General features: G+C 32.5%; 1 protein-coding gene across 3 annotated transcripts in view; it reads right to left on the reverse strand.

The window, feature by feature from the left end:
* Positions 1-23,611, reverse strand: part of GRID2 (glutamate ionotropic receptor delta type subunit 2) — a 1,244,053-nt gene that overhangs the window by 575,376 nt on the left and 645,066 nt on the right. For all 3 annotated transcript variants that reach the window (XM_036227700.1, XM_036227697.1, XM_036227699.1), the window contains exon 4: positions 21,754-21,959. In XM_036227700.1, the coding sequence (XP_036083593.1) occupies positions 21,754-21,959 (206 nt within the window). The remainder of the gene's footprint in view (positions 1-21,753; positions 21,960-23,611) is intronic.

Here is a 23,611-nt window from a genome sequence, read left to right on the forward strand (position 1 = left end):
ACTCAGGCTAGTGTTTTGTTATAACCATATGCCTAAGATGAGCAAATTTCAGAATGTTGATTCCCTCCTGAAATGTGAGAAGGGTTAAGCATGACTGCCAAATATCAACCAGCTGAAATGGTAACATTATAAGCCAAGTCTCATTATTTAAAATTTGAAATAACTGACATATAGCCCAAGATTTTAAACAATTACGCATTTCATTTTCTATGCATGTATTTACATTTTTATAAATTTTTGTCTGTGCCATAATCAGTAGCCTTCAATTAGGTAAACTACCCAATGAAAGAGGCCATATCCTCCTTCTTCTATCAACATATTTTTAAAGGAAAATAAGAATTTAATATTTTTGGCGATGTGATAAAGGAAAGTCCTTTAACTTTCCAGATGTCTTGATAAAATCAGTTGATGGAATCCTCTTACAAATTTAGTGAGGTCTTAATATTATAGTTGGTTCTAGAACAATAAAGTATCTGAAGAGGTAAATTTGTCTCAACAACAAACAGATTCTTCTTTAGAATTCCATTTTCTTGAATTTATGAAAAATATATAGCTTTTACACATAATCCATTCAAATGATTAAGTCTACTATGTGTAAGATAATAAACAAGACTGTTACAATCTGTATTTATGACATTGTTAATATTTTTAAATGACTCTTTTTCATTTAAAGTTTTAAGCTTTAAGACTAAATAAGATAAATGGGCTTTCATCCCATTGATCTTCAGGATTGGGATGACTTTAGGTAATATGTGAAAATTTCTCTCATTCTTTCCTCTCTTTTGAATGCTTGTCCCTCAGAAGCTTTGACTACATTTTTAGTCACAGAATAACAACATCACTATTAGAAAGTAAACTGTCTTACCATCAAAGTAAAGACTTATTTATAAACATCCAGAGGCTGGAATTTATACAGGGATAATGGAAACATGTGGAATTTTTTACACAGCACAGTATAGAGGATACAAGCACAGCCTTTGGAGCAGGCTGCCTGATTACAATTCACAGTGTGACTTTGGGAAGGCTATGTACCTTAGCTTCTCCATCTATAAAATGGGAATGGTAATAGTATCTATGGGATATGGGTATTATGAAGTTTAAAAAAACTTGTAATTGGTTTGAACAATGGCACATGATCTGCATTTATGTGTTTGCTATTTTCTTTTAAAAGTAAATAAAAAGACTGATATTTTAGCATATCATAGTTTATAACAGGTACTGTTATAGGTTCTTTGTCATTCGACCCCCATATAACAAGTGTTTTATTGTTATTATTGACTGAACTTTGATATACAAATAAAATTAAAAAAATAAGCATGACTTCTCTCTAAAATGTACATCCTAAAAATGACCAGATAACTACCATTGGTTTCCCACTGAGATAAAAACAAAACAAAATATTTTCCTGACACTATACAAAGACAGGGCTAGGGCTTAGTTTATTTTCAAGCTCAGATGGTATCTTTCAAAGTAAATGTTTCAGCCAAACAAACAATAACAACATCTGCTCATATTGATGAAAACTTTAGGACCAATTGAGAGCCTTTATTAATTTTCAATTGGAAAGCAGATCATACAGTAAAGGAAAATCACAGTCATAACAAGCATTTGCATGCCAATAAGATATTACAAAAATCCTAATTTGGAAAAGATAAGATTAAAAAGTAAAAAAAATATTATCTTGTATAGCAATTAAATGATATACACTGATGCTTTCTCAATCAATTCTTAATCTTGGCTACTAGCAACTGAAAATAAAAATAAGAACAAAAAAGAAGCAGTGCTCAACAGACACACATTCAGCTGCTCTCTAATAAGTGTTTTCAAAATAGAACTCCTTTGTAGTGAAAATATATGAAAATATCAGAGCTGACTGCAAACAAGCATCACACACCTAACAGGAGGCTAATCTCCCAGCCTATTCCTATTGTTCAAGAATATTAAAAGCAGTTGTTTTAAGACTTCACTGAACATTTTTACTAATGTATTATTGAATCAAATCAGTTCGCACAACATTATCTAACAAGGTCAAGTAAATACAAAAAGATAATTGTTTAAAATTGATGCTAACAACCTAAATATCTTCTCGGTTTAGTAAAATAAATACATCATTTGAATGTACGATTGCATGATAAACTCCCACTCTAGGTATTATTATTTTTCTATCACAAAGATAAGAAAGCTGAATTAGTTTTTATTTTTAGAGAGAGAACATGGTGAAACTATGTAAAGGGTAATTGAATAGAAAAAGTTTCAATATGCCTAACACTGAGGGGCAACGGAGCATACATTTCTATCTTCATTTTACAGCAAAGCAATAACATGGTACTGCCTCTTATAGCCACTAGATAGAATTCGTGAAGAAATCTCTGCTTTCCAACTTCCATCATTTTATTCTATAAAAAAAGATATCCCTAATCGGATATTATCACTATAATCTACCCAAGATTGCTTAAAATATCGAATTTCAACATTCACTTAAATGCCTATATTTTTGTAATTTTGAATATCAGCATAAAGGTAAGAAAAGGATATTCATTGTATTAACGAAACTAAGCCTGGTATTATTGCGGAAACACTACATAAATTAAAGAGAAATTCAAAGAGAAATTTTTTAAAATGTGATTTTGATATTCAGCAAGTTCTGCCAAACAAGGCTTCAGGTGTGATAGTCTAATACTACTTTAGTGAATTCACCACTATCCAAGGCCAGGCCATTAATGCTGCAGACTCAGAAAGTTGCTATTATGAAAATATTATGCACCATCCCAACAGTCGGGTGCAGTCACATTAGAAAAATTAAGATTGTGACAGAAATCCCTGATGCAAATTTATTGACCTCCAGGGAGGTTCTTGCTTCTTTCACATATACTGGAAAATAACTTATTTTCTTTCTTTAAAAAAAATGAGGTATGATCAACATATAACATTAAATTGACTAACCTATTTTCTAAATAATTTATTCATCTTACCAATTTAGTCTTTCTTTACTGTACACTGATAAAGAAGTCCATTAAAATCAAAAGGTTGCTTGAAGAACCAAAATCAGAATATGGGAGTTAGATGATCATATTTTTAATCACTGCAGCCTAAGAAGTCCTGATAGATATCGCCACAAAAACCCATGGCCTTTCTAATGACATTTATAGACTAGAAGTTTTGCCTAGGGAAGTGGTTGCCTGGGAGATGAGTTAGGAGGCTAATGTATTAATCCTGGATTAGATGCTAATTAGAGTGTTATTTCACTCTCCTTAAAATGAAGACTGCATTCTCCTGCTTCAGTTGCTATATGAAGTACACAAAATCTTGCCTTTCTATTTAGCCAAACATTCCTTAACCTTTACTTGGAACAACTTGTCACACCATCATAGAAGATCAAGAATCTAACTGAAATAAAGGCTTTGAAACTTCGCATTTTGACAGGTAAAGATTTGGCTTGCTTTTTCTTTATTAAAAAAGAATATTCTTGAAGACTTCCTTCATCTGGTATAGACATTGTATTCGTAATCAGGGGAAATAGGATGCAACTGCCAGGTCATTTCCAGTGCATTATAAGACACTGAACAACAGAATTTGGTGAGCAGTTGTGGGCTAATTATCACATAAATGCTTACACTTCATTTTTGTAATGCATAATGAAGAATTTGAAAGGAATACATGACATCAGTTGAGTATGTTTAAAAATGCACTCACACATCAATGCATCTTCCTATGAAATTCTGAAGTTATTACAGAAAACAGAATACCATTTAAATCTTCTCAATTATAGCAATAGTGATATAATTCAAAGACGTGATACATTTTCTCAAGCTGCATTCTCAAAATATATAGCTCAAATTTGATCTTATAAAAAATAGTTAATTTATTTATTATGTAGCACATTATGGAACTCATCTTTCTTACTTAAAAAGCGAGATACTAATGGGTTAACTCATTATCGAACATAGCACAAAGCTATACAGTTTCTTAAGCTCAAAATAAAGCTCAAAACCATTTCTGAGAAGCAATGTTATCAAAATGACTGAAAAGTCACTTGGGAAAAACTAAACCTATGTATCAGGAATAAAAAAGATATCAGATCAAAATACACAGCAGTCTTATTTTAGTCTTCTAGTCTTCTCAAAATAGCTTCAAACAGGACAATAAAGCTCAAAAATAAGAGGATAATGTGAAAACATGAGACAGAGAGAAAGAGCAGAGAGAAGGGATATGGGGAGAGGGAGAGAATGAATGAAAGAAAAGGAAGTAATGAGAGTGGTTGGTAGAATATTTGTTTCCTCGAAAAAAAAAAAATACAGCTCTTTCAGCGTCTCATGGAAAGTCCAGTTCTACCTGAAAATATGAACAGCAAAACTGTCTGCTTAATTGAGAAGTGAACCATAGGAAAAGGAAAAGTTAATTAGCATTCAACTAATAGGCACCACAACTTGAGCACTCCCAATTGAGCACTTTTTAAAAAAGTAAGCTTTCAACTCATTTAAATGTGCTGGAAGTTGAGCACCAGTTGAGCGCTTTCACAGCACGTTGAGTACTGATTGAGCTATTTCGAAGCACAATGAGCACTTTTCTGTGTGAATTCTTAGCCAAATTTCCATACCCTCAACCCTCCCTCTGCCTACACAGCTGCTAATCAAGAGGTGCCTTCCCTGTATGAAATTCCTTTGCCAATTAGAATTATGTTTTAGCCTTTCATCTTTTATGTTTTAAGAGAATTAAGAAATAATAATAATTAATGAATACATGTCAGATTGAAGTTCATTTCTTCCAAAGAACTATCAGTTAAGCAATTTCATTCCTCAAGGTTCAAGTTAAATTTTGGAAATTAGTGTCCATGCTGAGAGCTGTGAGACTGTGCCCAAACTTAATTTGTGGGCACCACAAAGGATTTTCAATAGTTTATTCCTCCAGGTATTTAAAATTGACCAGGAAGTGAAGCAATCTGAGAGTGGTTCAATTTCCTAACTCTTTATGATTGTGTCAAGGTTCTCATTCTGACAGGTGCTCATCAGTAAAAAAAAAAAAAAAAAAAATGTTTTCATGAAATGTAAGGCAATAGTTTTTTTTTTTCCTGCTCTACTTTTTGTACAAATAAATGACATAAAACAAACCATCAAGTATTTATTGAACATCAATTGTATGTAGGTGCTGTGTCAAATACTAATGAGGATATGAAATTTATGATAGTTTCTGACCTCAAGGAGTTTATTATTGGTGGTGGGGAGGGGAAATATTGCCACATCATGACCTGCATTTCGATATGGTAATTTCTCTCCTAAACTTTAACCTTCTAATATAATTTATCCTTTCCTTAGTCCTGATATTTAAATTACATTAGATTCCAGTCAATTTTAGCAGTTTATGTTTGTTTATTTGTTTGCGTATAGAATGAAGAAGATATAAATAACTGAAGAACAAGTGCCCAAATTAGATAGATACATATAACAATATCAAACAATGCCATTCCAGGAGGCTCTGTCCAAACAAACAACTGGCATACCTAGACTGCAGTTCTACAATGCTAGTTGCACATGTAGAAAAAAGAACTGAAGAGGAACAGAACATACCATCCTCAAATATGCCACTTTGGCATAAGGATTATTTCGAGTTGAAGGCAATTGAGGAATAGTAGATGTAGAAAAGGCTTAAAAAGAGAGCATAAGTTTCTCTTTTGTCAAGGAAATTTATATTTATAAAGAAAATCTGCATTTGTGAGGATGGCTTTCTTGTACCAGGAAGATGAAGATGACTGATACTTAACAAGTCTTATCAATGAAGAAGGCTCTAACTTGAATTTGCAAAACTAGCCTAATACATTTTCTAGTCACTTGCCCACATCTACCCTCCTAGAAGCCCTAAACCCATTTCCTCTGTTTAGTCTCTTCTCCACAATCTGTCATCTTTGGGATAGTATGTAACTAAGCCCTAAAATTCTCCTTAAGTCACATCTCTGTACCAACAAGTGAAGAATGACTATAAACCACAAGAGATGCTTATCACTAGAAGGTATCAACTTAAATCTGTATAACAACTTTACCCTTGTTTACCCTTGTACTTTTTCTGGTCACCTTCCCATAATTTTTGTCCTCCACACTCTCTTTCTCCTTTTAGGTGAAGACAGTATTTAAGCAGAAGTTCTAGCCAATTCTTTGAGTTACTACTCATCTCTGCATTTCTCCCATGTATACTTGAGACATACATATAAATAAACTTCTGTTTTGTTTTCCTCTTGTTAATGTCTTTCTCACAGGGCTCCTACTGAAAACCTACAACATCAGAAGAAAAAAATATATATATTTTTCTTTCTCTGGAGTTTGTAATTAAATGTGTTCTTACCTCTTGCTAATCCCTCTTTTATCAGTTTGATACTCAAGGGCCCCAGTTATTGAACTTAGGTGGGTAAAGGAAAAAAAAATTTTTTCCTCTACCTTGGAACAAAAGAAGGATTACTTGTTCAGAGATGCAAACGGGATGTCTCAAATCTTATATCCTATGCTAAGGTTTTTCAAGGGCCAGAGCAGTGCTGGCCAATACAAATTTCAGTGATGGAAATACCCCATGTAAGCTCTATCCAATGATATCTAGAAACTTTTCAGAAATATAAAAGCTCAAGTTTATACCTATAAAATCAGGAATTACATTTTAACAAAATTTCCAGGATATTAGTATTTGCATGAAAGCTTGAGAAGCAGTAGTCTAGAACAGTGGTTCTCAAATTTGCCTGGAACTTTTTTGTCAGTCATGTGACAAACATGTTATTTATTTATTTATTCATTCATTCATTCATTTATTTTAAAAGAATGTTTTTAAAAATATCAGTGACTGCACTCCACTTCAGGATTTATGATTTAAGGTTCTGGGATGGGATCTACACTAGGTAGATTTCTTTTCGACTCTAGGCCTTTGACTTCCCTTTTCTCAGATTATTTATTTTAGAACACTTGCAATTGTAAATTTTTTCTCTGCTCTTTTGAGATGTAAATCTTCTCCCTGCTTCTCACCAGTTTTACAGTCCAGGAATGTCTTTCTCAAGGACTTGGGGGCTTTCACTTTGAAATATAATAAATAAGGAAGATAGAGGCTCTAACTCCAGATCTCTGTGGTTGGGCAGGAGCCTAACTTTGATAAATACTAATTACCAAACACAGATGGCTTAATCACATTGGCCAGCCTCTCCAATTATGTCCTCTAGTAATTTTCCACGAGCTTGCTCCAGTGCAAATTCTCCTTAAAAATGATTTAATGGGAATTAGGCATATGAACTACTTCTTTGTCATGAATAAAAAGTTAAGATGTTTTTTTTTTTCACAATTTTTCAAATTTATACCTGGAGAGGTAATACAGCATAGCACACCCATTAAGAATGGCCTAGACTTGGTTTTGCTATTTACTTCCTGTCTGACTTGAGGCGAATTTCACAACCTTTTTGTGTCTCATTTTCCTTTTTTGTAAAATGGGGTCAAATACTGCATCTACCTCACAGATTTGGTGTGAGAATTTAACATGTTAATATGTAAAACTTGCTTAATGTCTGGCACATAAGAAAAATTCAATAATGTTAGTTATTGCCTATGGCAACTACTTTACAGTTTTCAGAATCAACTCAGATTTCTTGCCACTGATTAGTTATGCCTTATCAGTTTCTATAGTTAATTGATTTTTGTTTTGCTTTTCGATTTATTTTGGGTTAAATATCTCGGGCAGATCAATTTGCCCTTCAGATGGCAATTTTCAAAGACCATAACATAAATTCACCAGTTAAAGGCTAGAAAGGTAAATATAACTGGGAAACCAATTATACTCTCCTTGAAAAAAGAAATTGATGATGAACATTGTTAGAAAATAGAAATACACACACACACACGCACACACACACACACGGAAAGTGGTGACTAAGTTAACAATAAATAAGATGCAAATAATCTATTTAACCCAGGACAAAATCTGGACAAATGCATATACATCATTCTTTTAATTTTTTAATCCATAGAATGAAGATATTATTATACTATCTCATTGGATTTTTTTTAAGATTATACGATATAACATAGAATGATTAGCACCATGTCAGACACTTGAAAAGAGCCCAGTAAATGTTGACTAGCTATTATTAGGAGAAAAGTGAAATGCAGTAGTCACAGGTCAGCAATAAAAATCTCATGAGAACAATTTTTAGTGTCTCAACCGTTTAATAGTTGTAAATTGGTGATTATCGACTAAAGATGATTTTAATATATCACCACCACCAGCAGCACTGATGGAAACATATGATACTATCTGGTACTTTTTTGATTGTCATGAATGGTGTTCACTGGTATCTAATAGGTAAAGGTAGGAATTCTGGTAAACATATTATAATGCACACTACATTTTTCCATATCAAAGACTTGTTTAGTCCAAATTGTCAGTACTGCCAAAGCTGAGAAATTTTGTTCTAGGTAAACATATTTTTGTTTATCTCTGAAGTATTAATAAAGTTAATATGTTTTATTTTCAACTCTAGTCTAGACCCATAGTGTAAATAGAAATAAAATACAAACAAAGTTAAGTAAATTGTTTTTCCCTTTAAAAACACACATTAGGAAGTAGGTTTCTTGCTGGAAATCAGTTGTTTTTCAACATGTCTTAAGTCATCTGTGTTACCATCCCCAGAGGCAGCCTGGTCTCTCTGTAGTTGCTCTTTTGACTAGTATCCCTCCCTGAATGAGCCATATTTTATTTCGTTTTTTTTCTGCATCTGTATATAGTATATTAAGCACTTACAAAAAACAAACAAACAAATGAATTAGAATTCACTGATGCTACTATAAATGCATTCCATCAAAGTGAAATTAAGTCCTCAGATTCCCTGTATTTTTATCCTTTTATCCCATCCTCTGCCTCTCTCCCATTAAAATATATTTACATATATATTTATTAAATTATATATTAAATTATATATTAAAATATAATCTATTTATAAAAATGATCTTACTTCCTTTCAATGATTTTGTGTTGATTATTTTTCTGTACGTTGCACCTCCGATTTCTCCCTTTCTGCTTAATCTTCCTTAGTTAGAAAATGGCCCTACTTTTTGCTTCTAAACTTGAAAGAGTTGCCTATTCTTAATATGTTTATTTGATAACATCTTCATTATTTATTTCTTTAACATCTTTTTCCCTCTCACACTATTTTAATCCAAATGTTTTTCAAAGATCGCCAATGATCTTCTCATTGACAAATAAAATAGCTTTTCCTTAGAACTTTTGGGTTCCATTCCTTTGTTTCTACCAGTCTATTGCATGTCTCAATCTAAATGTTCTCTGAAACCCAAACTCAAACATAGGATCCATCTCTCTTACCCACTTACTTCTCAACCTTATTTCACACATCCAATCAATTCTCAAGTCTATTAATTCAAAGGTCATTTGTATTTTCTTCTTTATCCTATACTGCCATTCTGAAGAATTGTACAACTAAAACTTTTACTAGGTGTGAACATGATTCTACAGGTTGTATATACATTATCAAACATAGTCTTCAAAATAACTCTGTAATCCAGGAATTATTCCATTTTCAAGATGAGAAAAATAAAACTGAATGATTTTAAGTGGGCTACACAGTTAGTTAGGCAGAAACTGAATCCAAGTTCTACTCTTGTATGACATTCAAAGTTTTTCACTTCCCAGTCTAGTATGGCCTTACTTCCTGATTTTGCATCCTAAAATTCTACTTCATATAGCCTGTGTCTGTCCCCTGTTTCATTGTGCTCCTCATGAGTTTCCAGCTCAGTATCTTTATTCATGCTTCCTTTCATTCAGGGAAGGGAATATTGCCTTAAATCCAAATCCTAAATCTGAGTTTCAAGTATATCTTAAATGTTGCCTCATTGAGCAATATGTATATTTAAAGTAATTAGTATTTAAATTAATGAATCTGTATAATCATATAATTTTAGTGTGGGGTGGACACATATCACTTTACTCATTTAATCCTCTTATGCTACAGTCTTGTATATTCTATTAGAAATAAGGTTTGATAGAAAAATTAAATGAACTTTCTTAATTTTCTCTACCTGAACAGTTTATTTCTCTTTCCTATTTATCTGTTACAGTGAGAAAAAGTTATGAATAAAATTGTAACCTAAGGGGATCAGATTTTTTTTCAACAAAGCTTCATGGGGTGTCTCTACTTTAAAATCTGGTTCTCTACAAATATAAAATATTGATTTTTGTCAGTAACCATTTCAGAAACTGATCACTTCTGGGAGACCGATTTATACGAACCCAGGTTGATGAATAGATTTTGACTCCACTGCTAAGATCCATTTGCCATGGATCTTAGAACAGAAGGGAAGAGGCCAGTAATGTATGTTTTGGTTGGGAAATGAAAAATAATAGCACCTGTAGCGTGTATTTGCCACTTACATACTAATCGAATTTACTGGAAACTGATATATTAATTAAATGTTAACATTTTTATTTGCAACAGACATATCTCACAAGTGCTTAAAATACAGGGTTTCACCATTCTCTTAGCTTCAAAAGATGATGTTGAGAATGGCAACAGAAACGAGGAAATCCATAATTTTGAAAATTATTTCACATGAACCACGGCAAGGTCTGATAAGTTGTGCCTGGCATACTATGGAGAATACCTTTCTATGCTAGCACGCCATTGCCTTCTGTGTTTCATGCCCTTCTCTCTAGGCAGTAATAGACAAACACTGCCAAATTTTAATCTGCAAATTCATTATTAGGTCTATTATAATTAATCCCTTTGTTTTTATTATGTCCATTTAACTTCACAGAGGGAAAAAAATCCAGTATAAATTTAATCACTCTTTGATTCATTCATATTCTAGACTTGCTTTGATAAGACTATAAAAAGTTATGATAGGAAATTTTTGAAGTAGCCAAGACTCCTCTATTATCCCATAACAAATGCAAGTTTGGTTTGGTTTAGATATGAGTAATCCTACCTATTATCTACAAACTTTATTTGATTAGGTTTTAGATATCAACTTTGTTTTCTTTATTTGCAATTCCCTTTAGGGGCCGAAGACAATACTTAACTGTTTCATTCCTTGTGGTTTATTATTTTGTACATTATATGTTGACAGCATTCTTTATTAGTCTATGTGTTCTTTGGAGGCTATAACCAAATATCATTCATGATTGTATTCCCAGTAACACTTTTCACATTGCCTTCCACAAAATAGCTTTAAACATACTGTCTGAGTGAATGAATAAATGAATAATGGATTAGAGAAGGATTTCTATTTCCTTGTCTTAAATGTTGAAGCAATTGTGATTTTATATTTCAAATAAGAATGCAATTGTCGCTTATATTCTATATTTTTTTGTTTAACTTTGCTTTAATAAATAGAATTGAATCCCACTCAAAAACCTAATAGAAAAGAAAAACGATTAAATTACATGCTGTAAAGACAAAGAATTGTTAAGTGACCTTTAGACTATTAGGATTAGTTAGAAGCAAGCTGTCCAACAATATCAGTGTCCTAAGTCAGCGGTCACAGGAAAGAGGTGAATTGAATCTGAATGTGTCCTACTTGGAAATTTGGACTCACTGGAGCCTAGTTCTCTGTTGAGTTCTCATCTTCAAGGGAATTTTGAGAGGGCTAAATAGAGCTTGATCAGAAAAGCAAAGTCTGATGTTCTTTCACGCCTCATTAACAGAAGCAAAAGTTGTCATAAATGATTTTTCCAAGTAGAAAGGAAAAGAAATTTGAGACTTTTTCATTTAAAAAAAAAAATTCCAAAGCTATGTGATGGCTAGTAACAGAGCCGCCTTTCAAATTCAGAACAATACTGAGCTAATGCAAAAACTCGGGTTTGAGAGTTCAATAATAATTAATAACTGTGGTATAAGAAAACTTCAATTAAGCCAAGAATGAAGCATCGCTTGTTAGAGGTGTTTTTCTGTCCCCCAAGTCCAGTTAAATTGAAATGATTTTTTTTCTAATAGCATTCCATGCCATTGTGAAAACCACATCCACATAAAGCAATTGAATTTTTGAGAGACTAGCTATGAGTTGTTACTTAATGACCCATGACTACTAGGCATTTGGAAAGAGTTACAATTTTTATTACAGAATCCAGCACTATTAACATTTGTTATCATAGGATCATAGGAAGATTCTTATTCCAACAAAATCATCAATATAATCTTTCATTCTTTCTTAAAGTCATGTGCATCACATTAGAAAAAAAATGTTATAGACACAAGATGCTGTATGGGAATAATAGTGCTATACTTTCAAATCCACCAATTAATTCCTATTTTATGCACTAGTGGTGGAAACTTTTAATATCCTTTTCCATTCAGGAACATTGGTCCTGTGTTGAAATGAATAGCAGAAACCATATAGAAAATAAATGTATCTCTTCCTCTAACACCTTTCATATAAAATAATCCATTTCCAATAATATTCAGATTTAAATTTAAACAGTAGGACAAAGTTCTAGAAAAAACACAGAATAAGTCTTCATGATCTTAGAATAGGAAGCTTTCTTTAAAAAAAGACAAAAAGGGCTAATTATACAAAAGACAAATTAATCACTTGGAATACATTACAGATAAGAATTTATGTTCATCAAAAATCACCATTTATAGAGTAAAAAGGCAAGCAATGGGAGAAGGTATTTAAAATATACGTATTCGGCAATGAACTTTTATCATTACTATATATGGAACATCTACAAACATGAGAAAAAAAAATGACTTGAACAGGTACTCCATGAAAGAAAATATCAAAAAAAATCAATAAATATACCAAAAAAATCATCCATCAGGAAAAGTAAAATTTGAAATATGTGACTTTATTGCATACCCACTGGAATAAATAAAATGAAGAAGATGACAAATAATATGGTTTGGTGAGGTAATAGAAGTTGGAATGCTTCTACTTGCTACAAACAGGAGTCCAAGTTGGTATAAATACTTTGGAAAACTGGTTGTATCATCTAGCATTCATAAATGATATGCCTTATGCATACCTCTAGAGTTAGCAAGTCGATTACCAGGTATATACCCATCAAAAATACATACATAAACAAAAAGAGTTGCATAGAACCACTATTTGTAATTGGCAAAACTGAAAAGACAAATCATTAATGATGTTATATAAACTGTGGCTTATCGTACAATGAAATATTTGAAGCAATCAAAATAAATGAACTTTTCCTCCATATTTTAACATGGGTGAATCTAATAAACATAATGTTGAGCAAAAGAGAACAGACGAAACAGTGTATAAAGTATGATTCTATTTATATACAGTTTTAAATCAATCACAACTAGTTTATTGGGTTAGAAGTCAGAGTAATGGGTACCTTTGAGGGGTTATAACTGGGTGATGCATGGGAGGAGAATTTGGGAGTGTTGGTTATGTTTTGTCTCTTGATCTGGATGCTGGCAGAATGGAAATTAGTTGAATTGTACATTTATAATATCTGCACTATTCATATGTATATTATATTTAAATGAAATGCTTACTTTAAAAAATGCATACTACTCATCTACGAACACTATTATTAGAGATACTTTCATGTAATGGACTATATTTTAGGAAAAAGTACTGTCATATGTTTTGTTTTAAAATATCATTACACTAGAATTATATTAAAGACCATATATTGCATAATGTCTCCAAATAATTTCTTTTTGGTAGATATTGAGTTATTTAAATAGATATTATATAATTATTGGTAATTTGAATATTCAGGGTACCATTTCAATGACTAGGAATCTTTTTTTTAATCCACTGAGGCAAGATACAGTCACTCATTTCCTAAACCTTTCTAAAGGCTTATTTTTGTCAAGCTGCTTACATATTTGAAGTAAGTAACTTTGCCTTTTTGTTGTTTTACAAGATTAAGGTTCTCTGGGCTATAGTACAATGGAAAGAAAAGTATTTTATAAAGTATGTTGAAGAAATAAGAGCTAATGCACTTTTTTTATTGAAGAATAGAAGAATTTCGTGTAATAGTAGGGTTCCTTTCTGAAAAATTGAAAAGATACAAATAGAAAATGATATCCATTACCATATAAGTAATAAAACTTCTTGTTTTCAAATGATTGATTTTATTTCAAACCTAAAAACTAAAAGCAGTGACCAAAAGTTCTAATTTATATAGAATTTTGTATCCTTTCTGGAAATGGTATAATTTATGTAGCATCCAATGTAATATTTTTCCTACATAAAAAAATATATTGTTTTTCAAAATATCATCCCAGTACATATTTAAATCAAACCATATGAACACTCCTGTTTCACCACATTCATTTCAAGGACACTTACAGGTACACTGTGTTAACAATTTTCTACCGATATCACAGCAGGCTGATTTACTCAGCTGCACATAACTGCAGTACTTTTCTTAAACCTTTGAAACTCTTGAATGAGAGGTGGAGCACTAACTGTAGACATGTAATGTATTAAATTTCTGAGACTTCAAAGAGAGCATAATTAACTCAATGCTACATAATTGCCCCAGGGACAGAAAAAAAGATGCAAACTGAAATGATATGCCCATTTTCCCTCTTAGCAATTAAATGACAATGCTAAGTGAGCAATTTCTTTTTTTAAACTCAAACTTTTGACTTTTTAGTTCATATATCCTTTGAATATTTCAACAACTTTCCACGAGAACTTATGAAGTAGAGGAAGTCATAAGGGTGGGAGTTCTACTATTCCCTCTTTTTGAACAAAATTTGTCCCTCCACCTCTTCCTCTCTTAGGTGCTCACTAAACCTGACTGTCTCTGCCTTCATAACCTTTGGTTCCTCTATCCTTCCTATTATCTCAATCCATCAGTTTCTTTCTAGCTCCGTTTGCCTTTCTATCTATCATATAACCTAAGGTAAGTAATTTCTACAAATACCTCTCTTGGGATCCGACAATGTTGTACCCCTTCAACCTGCTGAAAAGTTACTTCACCATTTTCAAACTGTGTGTGTCCCCCAACATCCTCTTTCAACATTAGCTGCAAAGGAGTTGAACACGACTGCAGAGAGTTAGAGAACAATATTGCTTAGGTCTAGGGAAGGACTTCACTTTTTATAATGGTAAATTTGGAATTTGAACAAAATGTTACATGCTATAGTTTCCAAATATAAAAAGTCATAATTCAATTTATTATTTCCTAAAAATAATAACACCGGTTCTTAATAGTACTGGATGTTTGTTTAGTTTTAATCTATAAAAATCTGAATGAATATTCTAAAACTTTCAAATCAGGAAGGTTTAAGAGGTTCACTCCCAAAATCTCAACAAAATATAATGGATTGGATAGGTATACAAACCAACAACCATGAGGAAAAGGGGTAAAAGGGCATCAGAAAAGTGTTTTTAAGTAAATTACTGAAAAAAGAAAAGTGGTTAAAGTAGCAATATTTGATATCTTGTCAGAGGAGCCATAGACCATTCATCAGCAGAGAGCCTTCCAGCATGCCGAGCCCTAGAAATTTTGATGCTTAGAAATGCCAAATGAAGGCAGGAGTGAGAGAGCTGAAAAGCATGGGAGTACAATTGATTCTTGTCATTCGTAGTAGTTACGTTCTATAAATTTCCTGTGAATCCTGCTCCTAGAGGAAGTACGGGGTTTAGTTTCCGCAAATCTCTGGATTTTAGATTTCTATCGAAAGATACTTTTTTACATACACACATATACACACACACATATATACATGACATATATAGCATATATATTATAACATATGTGTGTGTGTGTGTATATGTGTGTATGTATGTGTGTCTCAGTCCATTTGGGCTGCTATAACAAAGTACCACAGACTGAGTAGTCGAAAACAACAAAAACTTATTTCTCACAGTTCTGGAGGTTAGAAGTCTAAAATCAAAGTGCCAGCATGGTGGGTGAAGGCCCTCTTCTGGTTGCACAATTCTAGTTGCACAATTCTCATTGTACTTTTACATGGTGGAAGGAGCTGGGAGCTCTGTGGAGTCTCTTTCCCATTTGCAATAGCACTAATCCCATCTATGAAGGCCCCGCATCTAATACCATCATATCGGGCAACACATTTTAATATATGAATTTTAGGGGGTATAAAAATTCTAACAATAGCATGTTGATTCATTAACATTGAACTCATAGCCAATGACAATATAACTGATGCCCAAATGAATCTTATCTAACACAAGTATTTTCTCAGTAAGATATAGCACAGCCTTCTTATTCTGTAGGTATCCTGAATGCCACTTCGGCACTACACTTAGAGGTCATTTTAAAGAGCAAGATCACCAACAAAAGACACACACAAAGAAATGAAAAAAAAACGACACTAACTAGACTGCCAAAAAAGACACTTATTTACAATATGAGAGCTGCAACAAGAATGCAGAGCATGGCTTTGTTTGACTTTAGCTGAGACTACCACCATTGGGCAACTCAAATTTTTCACTGTTCTGCACATTTCTGTGAATGACTATGAAAGCATTTCTAGTACTGATTTTGGAGTTACAAATAAATTTTAGTGAGGAGGTGAATTTGCAAATACAGAATCAGTGGATAAGTAGCATTGACTCCACTTAAATGTATGTTGATTTTCACAGGAGCTATCTCACACACTGTCTCATGAATAATGTCTTCAAAAGCTGACATTCACCCTTGTGCAAAAAAAAAAAAAAAAAAAAAAGATTCTCTTCTGAGAAAACAAGTGGACTTTCTGAGGTAAAATGGGACAATTACTTTGGCATTATTATCCTAGAGCAAAGACACACATAAACACACATACAAACTCTAGCATTCTCTCCAATAAATGGCATTGTTCCATCTTCACAATCTAAATGGAAACTTGCCAATGGATAAGCTAAATGCCTTTCTTCATATGCACAGCTTTTGATCAACTTATTATTAATTCATTCCTAAGTATGAATGTCAAACAAGGATCACAAGACATTTGAAGATAACTACAATATAAAAAAAAGATCAAAATAAAACAAGAAAAAATGCCTTATAAAAGATAGAGAGAATTTGAAAAAGTGAGAGGACTTAAAAATTCTTAGTAACTTTTGAGAAATCAAAGAAAATATTTTATGTGGTAGAAGAAAAGAAAAAGCTTAGCAAGCATAGAGTAAAATGGATGATAAAAACCCCACTTAGGTATATTATTGTGATATTTGAAAATATTAAAGTTCTCAAAAGGTTTCAAGGTGCAAAAAACAAGCCACTTTCAAATAAATGAGGATCAGACATACCCTGGATTTCTCAACAGCTGACTGTCAACCGTGAAAGATTATATTTATGGTTACTGATTAGAAAATTTATGCTTCTAACACATTGAATATAAAAGTAAAACTGTGGATCATGGAAGTTGGGAGGTAGGAGAATGAACAAGTAGTGAGAGAGCCCTTATAGAAACTGTACTCTCTATGGTAGTGGTATAGGAATAAAAGTACAGTTTGCTATATAAAGTTACTTAAAATTGTGTTACATTGAGAAGAGGTGTAAGTATTGGTGAAGCAAATGAAATAAATCTTCATTTTATTATAATGGAAAGGAAATCAGTAGGAGATAAAATAAAAAAATCAATGAATAATACTCATCGAAGTAAGTAGAAATAGGAAAAAATAAAGAGCTAAGAGTAAATCCATCTCTCAATGAAATATTATACAGCCATTAAAATTATGATGAACACCTCATATATCTCAATGTCATGAACTCCTAGGTGTTACTAAGTAACAAAAATTCAGGCACAGAGCTTGTAGTTAGTATATCGCTTTGTGTAAGAAAGAATAAAGTGTGTGTGTGCATGTATAGATATGTATATATATATATATATATATATATATATATATATATATATATATATATATATATATACACACACACCTGGAATGCCACACAGGACACATTATTTGCCTCCTGAGAAGAAAATCAGGTGCTTGAGGAACATGGCGGTAGAGTATCCTTTTGAACTTTTAAAAGCTTGAACCATGTGAGTGTGTAGAGAATTCCAGAAGTGAATAAAAATTAGATTTTAAAAATTAAAAGTAAGTAATTCCTTCTGAAAATAACCGGAGGTAGAAAAGGGTAGACGAAGAGACCTGTTTTTCTATTATGAAACCCTCAGTTGTATTTGTTTTTTAATCTCTCTTTCTCCACACACACAGACACACACACACACACACACACACACACACACACACTGACACACACACGCACACACACACATCAAATTGTTTGCCTATTATTGTCCGTCTAATGAATTTTTTATTTATTTTGCAAGATTCTGGGAAAGCAATTTTTCTGTGAAACTTTTCCTGACTCCAGCCAAGCTCTCCGCATGCATAGTCAGTCAGTTCTATGCAATTCTAGAGTACTATTTACCTATCACAGCTACAGCATTTTTTTTTCCAATTTTATTATTTAGTTACATGCCTGCCTCCTCCACAAGACTAAGTGATCTTTCAAGTCAGGAACTACTCTTTGTATCTCCAGACTTTCAGCAATGCCAGCCTTTTGAATTCCACACTGCTTTTTGAAGGAATGGCTTCTAGTACTAAAGGGGTCAGTCTATTCCCTGAGTGTGGAAATGCTCCTAGAATGCATAAGAAGAGATTGAGAACAGCTAATTGGGAAACAGGAACCACTATAGAGGTCAGAGAGCAGTATAGCCAGCTTAGGATGAGGAAAGAGGGTGGGTTCACATTCTTTCTGTCATTCCTACATCACTGCTTGGGACTGAAGAATAAATTTAGTCTGCAATTTGGAGGCATCAAATCAGTGATTGTGAAAGACAAGCAAGTGGAGGAAAAATAGTGGCTGTATAGAGGAGGGGAGTGAAGTCTCCTAGGAAAATCACAAACATAGACTTTATGGGTTTGGGGGCAAAGGTGGAATAAGTAGATTTTTACAAGTATCAAAGTTCAGAGTTAAGGACAGGGGCCATGGTCAAAATACAAACCAACATCATATTAGTTGAAATTGGTTATCAATAACACAAAGATGGTCAAAGAAAACGTCTTTAACAAAGTCTGAACTAATTTATCTACCCTGAAACAGCAATTTTAAGTTACTGATCATGAGTAGTCCTTCCCTGATAGAGCTTCATGAGTTTTAACATTCTGGATTCTTATCTCATCAATTATTCCCTCTCTAATCTACAATCTCTCCTTTTTCACTGGTTGTTCTCCTAAGACCTGTGTAGAAAAGCTTTAGCTTCTATCTCAAAAATGAAACAGATTTTCCTGTTTCTGATATCCATCAACTTTTAAAAAATATTTTACCCATAATTTATTTTTACTTTCATCACCAAACTTCTCAAGTAGTCAACATACTCACCTCCATTAATTCTTTTCATGACCTTTGCAATCTTGCTCCATTCTCTGCCATTCTTAGGAAGTTTTTGGCTCCTGATACAAATATCTTTTTTTGAGTTCTTATCCTAAAGTTTAATTCTAACAGTTACTTTTTTCTAGACAATTAAGACCCACGACATACCACTGTCTAGGTTCTTCTGCTATCTTTTAGACTATCTTTTATCTCTGGTCTGCATAGTTTTTCATACCTTGTAAACTTAATAGAGCTTCTCTGAGATTTCAATTCTAGTCCTTTCTACTTCGTTCTTTATAAGTTCCCTTTCAGAGATTTCTTCCATGTGCAAGGTTTTAAAGGCATCTCAGTGCCAAACGACCTCTCATCTACAGATTTTTCTATTACCTTAGCTCTTTCTGGCAATTTTTATCCAATTTTTTGATCGATATTCATTGTTTTCTTTTTCTCACCACACCTTCACCACTTGACACAGACATCTGGCTTCTCATCTAAATCACAAATTAACTTGGTATTGCTAAATTACTAGACTTCCAGATTTTTGAAACATTTTATTTGACATTTTCTCAGCAATATCATACTAGTATATTCTCCCCTTTGCTTTGTACAGCTTTTTTTTCCCTTTTGTAGTTTTTTTTTTTTTTTCTGTTTTGCTTTTCCTCTACAAGTTAGCTTATGCTTTTCTTTATTTCCTTTGCTAGATCTTATTTCTCTGCCTGCGTTGTCTTCAGTTCTGTCCTTTCCCTTACTTAACCTACTGTTTCTTTATACACTGCAGCGCTTTAAACATATAAATCTGTCTTAAGACTTGAGTTCTTGTGAGAATTCAAATCGTGCATCCAGATGTTCACTGAATATCTATTTACTTGAGCATGAGGGAAAACTCTAAGGATTAAATAACATGTTGATTTAAATGGCATATACTCAACATGTCCAACACAGACGTCTTCACCTTTTCTCCAAACCTCCTCCTCCTCATGTGTTTCCTCTCCTCTATATATTCCCCTCCTTGCCTCAGTAAAAGGCCCTGCCTTACCCCTTTTAGAGCATATTAGAAGATATCTCATTAATCTACATTACAAATTGAATATATCAAAATCAATATATTACTCCTATTTTGCTAAGGACAAAATGCAGGCTCAGAAATGTTTAGTAATTTGCTAACACCACATGGCCCGAAAGTGGCTGAGACAGACTTGTAGTTATCTGTTATATATCACATTTCTTTTGTAAATTCCTATTCATGACACTAAGTCCAGTTCAAATGTGACTTCTCAATACTTTAACTTCACTTATTATAATTTTAAGATTCTGATTTATATTATATGTCTTTATGTATTTACCTTCAATCTTCTAGCAGATTTTCTTAAAGAAAAGAACCAACTCCTGTAAAATTGGAAATATTCTTTCAATTATGGAAAAATCTAGTTGTTCAATGAGACTCTGAGTCATTTGCTAGACAAGAAAAGATCAAAGTTGTATATTTGTCCTTAAACTGCATGACAAAGTTCTCCTTTAAAATTAAAATGGTATTATTGATATTTTCCCCAAAGCTTTATTCTTCTTAGTGATTTATATTCTGCTTCAGTTACTTGATACCAATTATATTATAGAGTGTCATAAAACTTCTAACACATTCTTAATTTAGAGGCTTTATAGCAGTACTTTGGGAGCTCAAGAAAGCATAATGGAAAAGTGAGAAAAAAAAAGTATTAGTCAAATAAAGTCACCTAAATTAAAAGCACTAATAATAAAACCCATGTGAAAGTATGTAATATCATGGCCGGTTCTAGCACTACATAAAATTAAAAACTCAAAGTAAGGCAAAAATGACCTGACAATAATCCTTTGCAAGGTAATAAGAAAGCATTTTAGAACATAGAAACTTTACACCAATTATTAAAAGTCTTAAATTCTAAAAAGTTTCAGCGCGTCTAGCCAAATGAAATATAATTAAAAATGTGAGGATAAAGTATCATAAAATGTGTAGTGATCATCACTTTACAAAGTTTTACCAGTTTTATTTAATTATTTGTCTGGATACAGAGTTTACAGAGTAGAAGTAAATTTGCTATATATTTTTGCAAAAGTAACCATGTTCAGGCAACAATAGGCCGATTTGAGTAAATCTTTCTTCAGAAGTAAAATTTTAACTTGCAAAACAAGTCTTGAACTTGTTCGATTCATTCAGGTCAACGGCACTTTTAAATCCCTATAAGATTTCTTAAAATCATTCTGGCTATGTGCCTAAATATATATAAATACAAACATTCTCAGCAATTAACTGGATGGGGTAAATGCGATGAGCCAGGAATTCACTATGCTATCTCCATTAGTGCTAATGAGAGTTTTATAGTTAATTCTCTGTCACCTCTCTTAATTTTTAACTCCTCTGTGGGATTTAGTCCAATGCATTTAATTTTTACACCTTACCTTCTGCCCTTGACAATTGTTACTTACCTCAGTAATGAAGGATTTGGCTGTGGCAGGATTCATAACAAGGATGGCTCGCCTAAGAGTGTCTCGATAGCGATTCAATTCCTCTATTCTCATGGTATCAAAAAGAGTAGTGATCATTTTATTGATGTTGTTTTCTACCTTCTGAAGTGCAACATCCATCCCCTGCTGAGACACTTTGTCCAAAAACTCCTGTATTCCACGGATATCTAAGAACATCAAAAGCCCATCAAAGTGTGAGTTAGAGCACAGAAGAGAGATAAAAGCTATTTCACTTACATCAGAATAGTTTATTGTTCAACATTGTAGGCTCTCTAAAACCACTAATTGAGTAGCTGGCGGAACCCTCAAATATGTTTACAGGTAACACAATTTAATATGTTTACCTGAAAAATGTAGGAATTATTATTTTTAAATTGAATTTTTTTTCCTCCTAAGAGCTCTCTAAATTATCTCATCTATGGAAAAATGTTAGGACAGGATCCATACTTCCCTAAAGCAAATGTTAAATAAGAAAATTATATTTTTTATGTTCCTCAGCATTAAAGAAATGATACAAACCTCAAGTAAAACATGAATATCATTAATGGCAGTTAAATCTGAATCAAGATTATTAACGTTTATTAAATAAAGCAACAATGTCATTAAACTTGACATTTACAATCTAAACGGAAGGAAGGTTTTGAGATGTTATCTTCAAAGGGTCTCAGGTCACTTAGACCACAACTAAAATAGTTACGATTTTGTCTATTTTACAAGTACCTCCTCTTTACCTCAAATCTGGAAAACTTGGTAGGGCATATTTTTCTTATTAGGAGTATAGGGGATATGTTTTGTATGTAAAACAGATTTGAACAAGATATTCACTCACCCATTCCAAAATAAGCAAGTTCTGAAAGATTATCAAATAAAATTTGTGGCCATTTCATATTTAAATAAGGAGAATAAAATCCAATCTAAGTAAAGTGTTTACAAATTTGCATCTTAATGTATATTTAAGTAAAAATAAGTGTCTGAAATGTTAGATATTTTTTCCTGGTGCCACATTGGCTGTTTATAAAAGAAGGGACTTGAATATAAATAAATATAATTGGAAGCTGTGTCCAGCAAAATACAATTGTAATATAACAAATTTGCTTTTACTATATAGTCTACATTTTTTTCTATATGTTCATGACATAAAATATTTAAAGGAGGGGGAAAATACTAGTGAATAAGAATGTGGATTGTTTATCATGAATTGACTATATCTCAAAATTACTAATTATGTGTGAATGTATGAATGTAAAATTTGCCTCTCAAGGGCAATAATTAGTTTATGTGTTTTTCAGTACATTAACAATTAAAAGTAATATGTAAGCCTATAAATGAGAAAACAAATAGCCACAAATTTTGAAACTAACATAAAAGTATATATTTGCAAAATTATAAATAAACAAAACTGATTTATTAGTTTTTAAAATCAATTACTATATTATATGTTCAGTCATCTGATGACTCTCAAACTCTTCAGAATAGGTAACTGTGTAAATTCTACTTTATATTCCTTATTCCTAATCACATTATAAACCTGAGATGTCAGCATTATGACAGCTCAAAAGAATAAAGCCTCATCTAGAGCAGAAAAAGAGATAAAAGAGCCGGAATAATAAAGGCCTTATATAGTCATTAAATATTCAAGTTAGAAAATATCTAAAGGTTAGATAAGACACAATTTAGGAGATATAGATGGTCGTTCAATAGGACTATATATACGCTCAAGCAGGTATTCTCAAACTTTTGTGTGAATCAGAACCACTTAGAAAGCTTACTAACAATCCAGAAGCCTGGGTCTCACCCCAGAACCAACATGCCTTTAAAA

Source organism: Rousettus aegyptiacus, unplaced genomic scaffold (assembly GCF_014176215.1).
Source record: "Rousettus aegyptiacus isolate mRouAeg1 unplaced genomic scaffold, mRouAeg1.p scaffold_m13_p_10, whole genome shotgun sequence".
NCBI lineage: Eukaryota > Metazoa > Chordata > Mammalia > Chiroptera > Pteropodidae > Rousettus > Rousettus aegyptiacus.